This window comes from Mytilus edulis, chromosome 4, assembly GCF_963676685.1.
Source record: "Mytilus edulis chromosome 4, xbMytEdul2.2, whole genome shotgun sequence".
Taxonomy (NCBI): domain Eukaryota; kingdom Metazoa; phylum Mollusca; class Bivalvia; order Mytilida; family Mytilidae; genus Mytilus; species Mytilus edulis.
The window spans coordinates 70875185-70887503 of record NC_092347.1 but is presented as its reverse complement, the minus strand read 5'-3'; the positions used below and the strand labels follow the sequence as shown (position 1 = coordinate 70887503).

Sequence of the window (12319 nt, the reverse complement as noted above, 5' to 3'; positions counted from 1 at the left end):
AATGAGTGTACATGTATTTTATCATACTTACTTTTACAATTATATTTGTTTTCATAACAGCACATTGTTAGCTTCAATGTTTGCAAATATTGACAGTTAAACTTATAATTTGATACATTTATCGAACCTACAAGATTGAGGACATCCTAGGCCGTAACCTAGGATGCAATATGTTTTGTAACCAATAGCTAGTATCTGAGGTCTACAACTACTCCAATTCAATGTGATATCAATTGTATCCGCTTGATATACATCTTTTCTGAAGAAACTGTTTATTTTAAATTGAAATGTGGTTTCTGTAATCAAACTGTATAACTGGTCATAAATATTAACCATGTGTTGTAGAACATCGCAGTAAAACTATCATCAAAGTGCACTGTAAGAAAATAAGACATATTTTCAATCGGTTAAGATTTGATTCCACTACATACTATATATAGCTAGTATCTACAATGCTCGAGTGGAGTAAATTTGAAGGATATATTGCAATTTCACATTTATATTTATATTACTGTATATATTATTTTTGTAAATATAGATAATTACTTTAAAGAAAGATGGAAGGAAAACCCAGTTTTAATATTTATACAGTTAGTCAAAAATCAATACCTTTCACTTTGGAATCGTCATAGAAACAATATGTATAGAAACATAAAGCAATGCTTTAATCATAGCCTGGAAAGGGAATTCAAATGTAAATAGATTGTAAGTATGCTTTATTTTATCACCTTGTACTTTGGTTTTATTTCGCTGTGTTTTATGTCAGTAATTTGTTAAACCGTTTGCATGCATCGAAAAAATTGCAATTTTATCATAATTTTGAATGAACTGAATGAGTTAAGAAAGAGGGACGAAAGATACCAGAGGGACAGTCAAACTCATAAATCGACAATAAACTGACAACGCCATGGCTAAATTAAAGAAGATTCACAGTAATAATAACTTCACGGGTTTTTTTAACCGACTTTTATTTTGATGATTAATACTGCAACCATTATGTTAACAACTTGAAAATCCCCGCGCTTGAAAAATTCAATTCTATTGCCTTACTAAATGATTTCCTTTTAGTTTACTTCCAATTTAATGAGCGATTAAAACATATGTGTTATTCATTTGCTTATCTAATATACATTTCTTCCATATTTCTTTGTCTGTTAGATGATTGATAACCTAGTACTTCATATTTTGTAAATAAATATATAAAGACACTCTACTTGTAGATTTACTGCAAAAAATAAACAAAATCAACATTAGCTTATATATTTTTTTTAATTTAATTTGTATTGTCTAACCCTATAAAATTAGTATGTCCGGTAAAAGCCGATTTTGGCCTCAAATTTTAGGTCCATCCAATGAAATATTTTGGACACTTTGTTAACACTTAAGTACGAACTTCAGTCGATTCAATTATTTTATGTTAATGATTTGAACTGATTTAGTCATTTAAGTCGCTCAAATGCTATCTGAAATATGAAAAATCTATCAAATATGCCATAATATATCACTTTTCGAATATTTATTGTCAAAAATGAAGGTGGCCACATCCGTGTTTACTCTCAACCTTTATATATGATATGTATCACCATGAAATACAACTTACATTTAAATATTAAGAATGAACACAAATGCGGCCACATTCATTTAAGACCGACTAAAATTTAACTCAAATGTAAAAATTATGAAGATTTCAGTAATAAATCATAACTTAGGAATGCTAGTACCCGATTATATGGATTGCATTGTCAAATAGTTATCAGATGTACCAGGACCATAATTTAAAACGCCAGACGCGCGTTTCGTCTATACAAGACTCATTAGTGACGCTCAGATCAAAACAGTTATAAAGCCAAACAATTTCAAAGTTGAAGGCATTGAGGACCCAAAATTCAAAAAAGTTGTTCCAAATACGTCTAATGTAATCTATTCCTGGGATAAGAAAATCCTTAGCAAAAAGAGCCGATATTTATGTAGCAGAAGTGTTCTATTTTCCAATAAATAGCTAAAAGTTTACATTTTAACGATTTTGTAAAACTGCTATATTTTGGGGCCAAAAAAAGATTTTACTGAACCTACTCCTTTCTAAATAAGGTCATTGATATTTTTGTTATCTTTACCATGACACAACCGTGCTGTTTCATGATTGGATGATATTTGATCAAGTTATCAAATATTATTAAATCATAACATAAATATCCCCTGCTAAATCTTTCCTGAAGTTTGTCAAATAAATCAATTTACTGTTTCCTTCACTTTGACTGATTGATTGTTGGTTGCTTACCGGTCAGTGGCAAATATTTCAAAGTGTTCAAGAAAAAATCTTTATTGTGTGTTGTGTATATTATATATTTAATCCAATCTCGTCATCATAGAAATTTCAAATGAATAGGAAATAATTTGTTATTACAGAAATAATAATGTGGTTGAAGGCGAGCTAACTCGAAATAATACTACAATGGTGATTCTATCTACATTAGCAATTTCTTTATTGGATAAGGTTTGTCACGGACCAATAAAATAATGTTTTATTGAACGCGCAAGTCGGTGAGTAATTTCCGTTGACTTTCCCAAACGGATATGATAAGTTGCCGACCACTGTTACATACATGCTGTTTAATACACAGACACACGTTAAAAAATAAATTAATATGCTCTTTTAGCAAACATTGTCGGATAGAATTTTAAAATTAAGTTAAACACATCAAATAAGAAGATTAATATGCATTTGTGTATATCAATTCATACTGAACTAATGGGATTTACCTTTGTTAAATGGATGTTTGTGCAGGACAGGTAAGTAAACAAAAATCACCTTTTATTGAAATAAAGTAGAGAAGACGATTTCCTTTTAAAGAATATCAATAAAAATGAATATGCGATTACTTTTCATAATATTTAAGTTTGGTTGTTTCATTTTTAGCAATAAGCGTTTCTCTTCTTTAAATAGTACAAGGAACCCCAATATGATTTATTAAAATAACCAACTGTATCTATTTTCAAATCATCATAAGTGTATCTGTGTTGATGTCTTCTTGTATTGACCAAAAACAAATAGGTATATATTAGGGCTATATTATAGTTGCATTACAAATAATTTAATGAAACATCAGCTGTATGTTTCAAAAGGTAAAATGTAACGCTTAGCTATATTTGGCAAAATTTGTAGTAATTTTTGGTCCTCGTACTTTATTTGGCCTTTATAACATTTTATTTTAATCGAGCGTCACTGATAACTCTTTTGTTGATAAAACGCACGTCTGGTGCAGATATAAAATCTTAATCCTGGTATCTATAATGAGTTTATTTAACAGAGTTAGTTCTGTTTTACTCCATCATGTTATAAATATTTTTAAAAAAGTTAATAACATATCACACTTTCTTTACTTTTATATAGCATTACCTTACAACATATTACTATATATACACTAAGTAGATTTTATTTAAAATAACTTTGTACTTGATAAAATCGTATACAGACAGGAAACACTTAAAATTGTAATAAAATGTTAAAACTCGTGGTATCAAATATATAATCCTACTTAAATTTAAGATTTCAAAGAATTCTTCTCTGTTCTGCTATGACCCTTGTCATGAAGCTTTTCTGTTTAGGGAGGAAGTGAGTGGTTTTCAAGCTAGGGAAAATAACAGGAAAATGTTATAACAAAAGAGAAGCGGCTGTGATGGGAAAAACTGGCCCCATTTCCGAATCTATTGATATTCCTTTCATTTTGTAAGACATTGAAGATTATAAACATGTGTAAAGCCATGAATAATGACATTAAAAAATTATTTCAGTGTGTATGTATTATGTTTCAAAAGTTTTCAACTCTCTCTTTCCGATGCTATTTAAAACGAAAATATGTTTGTATTTATAAATATGATCGGATTATGACTAATGCATAAAACCACTATTTTTTAGGCACTTGTACAGCAATCAGATGAGAACGTTAAGTGCAAATTTATTCCAAGGTTTGACTTCTCTTCAAGACTTGTAAGTAAATCAAATTGAAAAAAAATATTTCTCCTTTCATGTTTTGCTAGTCCTTAAATCGTAATCTTACTAACGTTTTACGATAACAAGAAATACGTGTATTTCATTTATAAATTAATCTTCTGTTTAATGTAGGCCATTACTGTCATTAATGAATGAATAAAAATACATAGATTATTTCGAGTAATTAGATAAGATAACTTTAAATTGTGTGAATTAAGTCAATACACATGATTCATTGTATGAAAAATTAGCGAGAAAGACCTTGCTTTTTTTTTTATTGAGATCAGGTCTTCAAAAAGAATAATAATATTATCAATTTGCTGATATACACCCTCGATATGTAAGTGACTAATAACATAAACGGTACTACTTTTTCTGCACTACATGCGCATTTCAACAATCCATGTCACTTCAATGATGCTATAGTCCAAACTATTTGAAAATCTAAAGCCACTCATCTACATTTTAAACTATAAATTGCAAATAGGAGTCAGTTAATGACATAACTTTAGGACAGCATAGATGATTTTTATACACTGAATTGTAAACTGGCCGTTTTATATATCTCCTATTTGATACAATATATCGTTCTGCAAACAAAGAAGTTATTGAACCAAGTGTGCAAAGTGATAAAGTTGACGTCATCCCTTTGAAGGTTTTACAAACGTCTATGAAGCAGTACCGATATGGTAAATCTGTGTCAAATATGAATGAAATATGCTCCTAATGTCGTAACCACTATCTTGACCTCTTTTCTTTTTTTCGATTGAGACCTTACCTTATAATACATCACCAAGTTTTAATTAACAATGGCCATCACCAGTGTTGCGTTGTTAAATAAGAACTCAAGAAGCAGAGGATACCGAAGGAATTCAAATTCTTTAAAAAGTCAAAAACAAACAGAGAACTCCATTGCAAACTTTAAAAAATCTCAAAAAGAAGAACCATGAAATGATATCCTATACCGCTAATCAATACAGTTATACATGAGTACCAGTTTTCATACAAATAGCTACATCAATATCATTAATATTACAAATGAAATGCATAAATAATTTTCAAAAACCTTATTTTCAGGAACTTGAACAGAAAACTGATCACCATCATCGTTACTAATTTATTCCAATGGTCGGAGGCCCTTGGAATCTTGTAAGTAAATTGGTTCTGTAAAAAAATAGATTACCTTAGCTGTATTTGGAAAAACATTAAGGAATTTTTTGTCCCTCATGCTCTTCAACTAAGTACTTATTTTGGGTTTTTTACGGTTTTTTTTAATCAAGCGTCAATGACGAATCTTTTGTAGACTAAACATGGGTCTGGCGTAAATATGAAATTTCAGTCCTAGTATCTCTGATCAGTTTATTTACAACCTCTGGGTCGATGTCACTGCTGTTGGAGTTTTAATTTCTCGAGGGTATCGCCAGCCCAGTAGTGAACACTTCTGTATTGACTTGAGTTGTCATTGATAGGTTCATAATTATAAATTAACCGTTAAAAAAACTATGAATGTTTGAAATACTAAGGCTTTTCTACCTCAGGAATAGATTACCTGAGCTGATTTAGCAATGCATTTAGGTTTTTTTGGTCCACAATGCTCTTCAACTTTGTACTTTATTTGGCCTTTTAAATATTTTTTGTTATTTGAGCGTCACTGATAAGTCTCTTGTAGACTAAACGCGCGTCTGGGGGTAAAAATAAAATGTCAATCTTGGTATATATGATGAGTTTATTTGTGAGGGTATTTCATTTTTTTTAGTTTATTTTTGTAACATCCTTTAGGCGTGTCTAGGTATTTATATCTGCCATTTTGATATTGTGCAGTGGTCATGTTTTGTTTCCTTGCCTTTCATTTTTGCTAATCTGGTTTCTCTGTAGAGTGTCTTTACCAATAATGACTGTTTTGTTCAAAATGCTCCTATCTGAATGAAACTTCACAAAATGATAATTTGAATGTGTAGATGTACTCTTTGACTTTGGAATCTTCTATATTGTTGCCGCTCGCCTGGCAATAGGGAAAGGGTGCCATCCGCTATTGCTTGCAATGGCAAATTTAGTTTTTCTTTTCTTTTTTGTGTCTAAACTTACTTAGCACATGCATGTCCTAATTATAGCTAAATGTTATATTGAAGTTCGCACGTGAACGATTTCAAATGATGTTGAATTATCGATTTGACAACATTAATCTTACGTACATGATATATGTTTTGCAAAATTTATTCAAAATAAATGCTTTTACAAAACATTGCTTCAAATTCCTCTAATATGAATTTCAAAAAAAAATCAAACGATACTTCACCGTCTTGGTAGTTTTTAATTAATAATCATTTTATCAATTAGGAAGTAAAGACTTTCTATTGTATTCTAAACATTGATCAGTATGATAGAAAAACAAAGGATGTGGTTATCCTTCCATGACACACAATCAGGACATGTACAGCAAAAAGAGAAGAAGCAGCGCTTTTACTTGCTGTATTGCATCATCGCAGTGAGGCCTTCAAAACGAAGCTAAAAAACAATGCTCACCTAACTGCAAGTTTAAGACGACCCATAAGCACTGGCTTGAGCGGATTTATTTGGATAGACTTTGTAAGATGCAACAACACCTAATCTGTACCGGTTAAAAAAGAACATACTATACTTTAAAGGTGAAGACTGTTGATCTTTGTGAAACACACAATTTACAGACAATTTTGAATAATACAAAAATGTATGAAGGAATTCTAAAATTGAGGGCATATATAGCCTGTTTCTCAGATATAAAGTGTCTGGTTTGGTTTTTCAGAAATTTCGGTAACCAGTGCAGTAGGGTGTGATGTATTATTAACGGGTAAATTGATCCCGCTTCCATAAACTTTTATAAAGTGATGCATTTAACGTAGATAGGAACCAGGACCAAGAATACGTTGTGAGCGTCTTATGAAATGATCGCATTTTTTACTTCGCGTTTAGTTGCTTACTATTTTCTACATAGAACAGTTTTATTATGAACTGTTACAAATGTAAAAGAGGAAGTTATGTTAAAAATGATATTTTTCAGGACCTTAAAGAGCAATCGAATTACAACGCTAGATGGGAATTTATTTCAAGGCTTGACTGCTCTTCAACACTTGTAAGTAATTTGATTCCGTTTTAAAAACCACTATACATTGTAGGTTTTCCGTCTCATAACGTCTCGCAACCCTGTGTATTTTGTTCTTTTATATTTTTTTGCCATGATGTTTAAAGTTTCTCATCGATTTGAGTTATGATAATCCCTTTGATTTCTACTTTGTCATGAAAGGTTTCTTATTCACGTAAAATAACATTCTTTGATTGCGTTTCACAATTTTCCTACAATATGTGTATTTTCCTTTGATAAAATTTTGTCGCTCGTTATAATGTGTGCCAGGAAACAGGAAACAGGAAAGACACAATTTTAATCATGTATACATTAAATTTTCTTGCACAAAAATACCGTAATCTATGAACATCTTTGATGATTAACTAGCATCTTTAGAACAACCAACACATTGTTCTCTAAACGATTTTTATTTACCCCTGTGAATGTGTACGTTTGATATTTTATCCAGTTATACACATGTGGAAATAAGAGCATATACACTTAACGTAAGAGGAGCCAAATTAAATTTTGTCATCATTAATAAATCGAGCTTGAGGTTAAATGTGGTCATTGACATAAATGTTTCCTAATATAAATTTATCAATATCCTTTACGATGAACCTAGCTCTAGACCCCAATTAATGACTCATATTTTTGTTGTTAACAGTTGTTTCCTTGAAAAGTGTGCTTGTTTTCTTTATCTTTTCCTTTTTCATTTATTCTTATATTTAAGAAAGGGAAATAAAAGTGAGAGTTGAAATATATTTTTGTGAACATTATTTTAACTGTTCCGATAATGGAAGGAGCTTTAATGCAAAATACCAAGGAGGGTATATGAGGTTTTTTTTTCTTTAAACTTTAAGCCTTCTGAATTTTGTCTACGAGGGGCTAAAGGTATCAAAGGAATATTAAATCTCACGAGTCAAACAAAACATCATGGCAAAAAAAAGGAAAAAATTTTAAGACAACAGTATGCAAATCACAACATAGAAAACTAGCGACTCATCAAAAATAAAACTATCCAAAAATCGGGGATCATCTCAGTTCTTTGGAATGATAAGTATATCCTGCTTAACATATCGCATCCTTCGTGTTGCTTATGTGAGCACAAACCTAATGATAAGTCTTATTCAGTAAGTCACATTCAGGGAATAGAGGATAGAACTGTGATTTTGACAGTAGGAACATATCAATGTAACATTTGCATAGCAACTTCATATGACAAAGAAGTAAAAAGTCGCAGAGGGAAACTGGTTAATATAAAATTGAAGTCAGTCACCACCAGACATATCGAGACAGCGCTATTTAATGAAATGAAACTCGATTACCTTTTTGCGTCTGAATCGCTTTTTCTAGGTTTACCTTCATAATGAATACTTTAATACACACATGAAAAAGCCTAGGATGTTTAAAATTTGATAAAGCAATCTAATTCAAACATTTTTATGTTTAAGGAACTGGACAGCAATCAGATAACAACACTGGAATCTGATAGTGTGTCGTTACATATATATCTCGAATTTACGTTTCTATATGCATGTCATGTTTCAAGTAAATTTACACTTTGTGAATGGAATTTCTAAAGTTCTTTATTTTCGATTCTTGAAAATGTTTATAAATTTTCATAGAAATAAGAAAAAAATATCCTGTTTGATATTTTAAGGTTTCAGGTTAAAGTGTAACATTTCTAAGAAAAATAAGATAGCTTTAAATCTTGAAAATCCTCGATTATAAAGATATTTTGTCGTCCGAATCTTGTTGATGATTGTCTTAACCTATCAATTATACGAAAACTTAGATAACAGAATTAGAGAATGCCTGTTTTTTTTTATATTGGCACCAAACCTTCCAAAATAGTGTATCATAATCAATCAGAAACTATATCCTCTATTATTAAAAATATGTAAACCAAGAAAACAAGGTCATCGAACCAAACAAAATCATTTTTTGAATGTTAATCAAATTATTTAAGAATTATCCTGCAGTAACTACATTAACCTACAAAGATGTTCAATGTGTACAGTATCCCGAGTAATATTGTTGAGCTAAATGACAAGGCACAAGATCCTTTTTCCTTTGATTGGTAAGTTTTACCTCACTGTATTATTGATGATAACATAAAAAAAAATTAAAGGTATTCATTCTAAGCGGAAATATTTTGAAATTAAAGAAAATATAATTATATGGATTTTTCTTTATCAGGAAACACAGAGTTAGTAGTACAGATGTCACTAAAACCAATGGAAAAGATACACATAGTTGATGACAGTGCATTCTAGAGAACAAATGTGTAAAAGTACCAAGCTACATGAACTAAATTAAGTCAACGTTTAACTTCCATTGTAAATGTTTGTGTATTCTATAATAGTGAGTGAAAAATAGTAAATGTTTCAAAAATAAAATGTACTGTATTGTTGATAGGAGTTCTAGGAAACTGTTTTTTTTATTACAATGGAATTGATATTGAATTTCCGTAATAATTTAATTGAAAAGTTAGAGCCTACAGTGAATTTTTTAAGTCTTTTGTACATCCCTACTCTGTATTACAACTATATTGGTATACACTCTGTATTACAGCTATATTGGTATACACTCTGTATTACAGCTATATTGATATACACTCTGTATTACAGCTATATTGGTATACACTCTGTATTACAGCTATATTGGTATACACTCTGTATTACAGCTATATTGGTATACACTCTGTATTACAGCTATATTGGTATACACTCTGTATTACAGCTATATTGGTATACACTCTGTATTACAGCTATATTGGTATACACTCTGTATTACAGCTATATTGGTATACACTCTGTATTACAGCTATATTGGTATACACTCTGTATTACAGCTATATTGGTATACACTCTGTATTACAGCTATATTGGTATACACTCTGTATTACAACTATATTGGTATACACTCTGTATTACAGCTATATTGGTATACACTCTGTATTACAGCTATATTGGTATACACTCTGTATTACAGCTATATTGGTATACACTCTGTATTACAGCTATATTGGTATACACTTTGTATTACAGCTATATTGGTATACACTTTGTATTACAGCTATATTTATATACACTCTGTATTACAACTATATTGATATACCTTTCTTCGTTAACACTCAAGCCTTTACTTGTATAACATTTGTTTCATAGTTTATACTTTATGACTGTCTTTTCAGTATTGTTAAATGCATTTATTTTAGTACTGTTTCAGTCTTTTTTTAATTACATTTTCGATATTCAGATGCAGTTCAATAGACACAAGATGAGTACAAAATTATATCTACGTTGACTTATTCTAATTCCCGTATTGACACGTTAGCTAAATCTTGATGGCTTGGTAATGTTGATGTGATATTCGTTTCTCGTTTTTTATATAGATTATACCGTTGGTTTTCCCAATTGAATTGTCTAACACTAGTCAGTTTTGCAGCCCTTTATAGCTTGCAGTTTGATGTGAGTCAAGGCTTCTTGTTGAAGACCATACTTTGACCTATAATGGTTTAATTTTATAAATTGTGACTTGGATAAAGAATTGTCTCTTTGGCACTCATACCAAATCTTCTTATATCTATCTATCCTGAATTTCGACAGAAGGCTGTCTCGAAATTGCTTAATAAAACATAAGATTAAACAGCAGAGTGACCAATAACATTTAACAGTACTAATAACATCAACACCAACACTCGGTGCCGATAAAACAGACGACAAAAGGGAGACAAAAACAAAGGAAAATCATATGGTCCAGAAAGCCTTCAAGTAAGTATTCATAGTCTGTGTTTCGTTTTTTGTTTAGAGCTGTAAGTGTGTGACCTGGTCGTGTTTCGTTTTTGTTATTACATTGTAAGTTTGTTTTCGCAGTTTTAAAGCCCACTGTTAGTCGCTACTATGACAGTTGTTAGTCATTCGTTCGATGGGTTTGAGCTTTTGATTTTTTCATTTGATTAGGGGCTTTTCTTTTTATATTTTCATTTGACTTGAGTATTTTTGTGATTTTATTCTTTCTAATATTACAATATGATTTTTTTTTACGAAAGTGTATTTACTAACACTAATCAATGCATTCAATTTATGCAGGTAAAAAGGAAACAACTTTATTTGAAGAAAACAATTCATTTACCTTTTACAATCATTTCAATGTATGTATGGATAGTCTGCTACATAAACGCAATATACGTATCATCTGTTTTGATTTCTCAACTGTTTGATACTGAACAACTTTGTAACTCTTTAAATTTTATAGGCAATAGAATATACAAATAGTTCTTAATTATAAAAAAAAAAAAAACATAGGCGATGGAGTGTACCTAGTGTCTACAGCTCTACAGGTAACAAGCCACTGTCCGTTAAAAGACAATGAAAAATAGTGTCTGTCGCTACAAAAGTGAAAAGTACTGAACTCTTCTAATGTGTCTTTATCGGATACTAACAGTGCTTGTAGGGTATACTGTATCGACCCTTCGAAAGTCTTGGTCTCGAACATAATTATATAAGTTCCACTTTGTTATGAACTATCTCAAACGGAATGCTCAATATATTTGTGTCATTTTCCAAAAAATCATAACTGGAGAGATCACATTGTTCAGAATCGACACAAACATTCCATGTTTCTAAAATCATATCTCGGACTTTAGTGCTTTTAGAAAATACGAATTTATCAAAATTCATGATGAGAATAACATTAAAAACTGAACGATGTTCAAAATTTTTTTTTTAAATCCTGACCAAAAAAAAAAAGTCTAGACCAAAAACCTGTTGTAAAGCGGATAATATTTGCAACATCCGTTCATTTTCCTGGTCCAAGTTATATGAGATTGATAACATTTCAGTTGCTTGTAAAGCACCTAGCATGTCTAAAGCTATTTCTGTATCACTTTTATAATTTGCAATAGCAAACATCATTGTTTTTTCTATCCTGCTTAAGGCAAAGTTCATCGTGTCAGGTGAAATTTCTAAGTATGTATAATCTGAAACGCATTTAGGGATTTCAGTTTCAGCTAATCCCGAAACAATAGGAACAATAATTGGCTGTTTGTTCTCGTTCCTCATTTTTCCTGTGTCAACAAAACACATATAGCAACTGAGCTTTCAAGGCAGAAAAATCTCATGATACTCACATACAAATCCTTTTGACTCCATCAAAGCCTGTATTTGTCTTATAGAAAAACAATCACTTTTGCAGGTTTTATAAAGGAAAAAACATGCGAA

At 30.7% G+C, this 12319-nt stretch overlaps 1 protein-coding gene across 2 annotated transcripts; it reads left to right on the top strand.

Moving 5' to 3' along the window:
* Nucleotides 1–2597: 2597 nt before the first annotated feature.
* On the top strand, nt 2598–9507 carry LOC139520435 (leucine-rich alpha-2-glycoprotein-like). 2 transcript variants are annotated; one of them, XM_071313037.1, is made up of 5 exons: nt 2620–2790; nt 3917–3988; nt 5069–5140; nt 7029–7100; nt 9294–9507. In XM_071313037.1, exons 1-5 carry the CDS (start codon nt 2717–2719, stop codon nt 9352–9354), a joined length of 351 nt encoding a protein of 116 aa, XP_071169138.1. In that variant the 5' UTR covers nt 2620–2716; the 3' UTR covers nt 9355–9507. The 2 variants fall into 2 exon arrangements, with proteins under 2 accessions (XP_071169139.1, XP_071169138.1); XM_071313038.1 differs by lacking the exon at nt 7029–7100 and having other exon boundaries at nt 2598–2790.
* The last annotated feature ends 2812 nt before the right edge of the window (nt 9508–12319 follow it).

Coding starts and splice junctions, on each gene's coding strand:
- LOC139520435 (XM_071313037.1), top strand. CDS start 2,717: ATGCATTTGTGTATATCAATTCATACTGAACTAATGGGATTTACCTTT. Junction 2,791..3,916: donor TGGATGTTTGTGCAGGACAG/GTAAGTAAACAA, acceptor ACTATTTTTTAG/GCACTTGTACAGCAATCAGA. Junction 3,989..5,068: donor TTGACTTCTCTTCAAGACTT/GTAAGTAAATCA, acceptor CCTTATTTTCAG/GAACTTGAACAGAAAACTGA.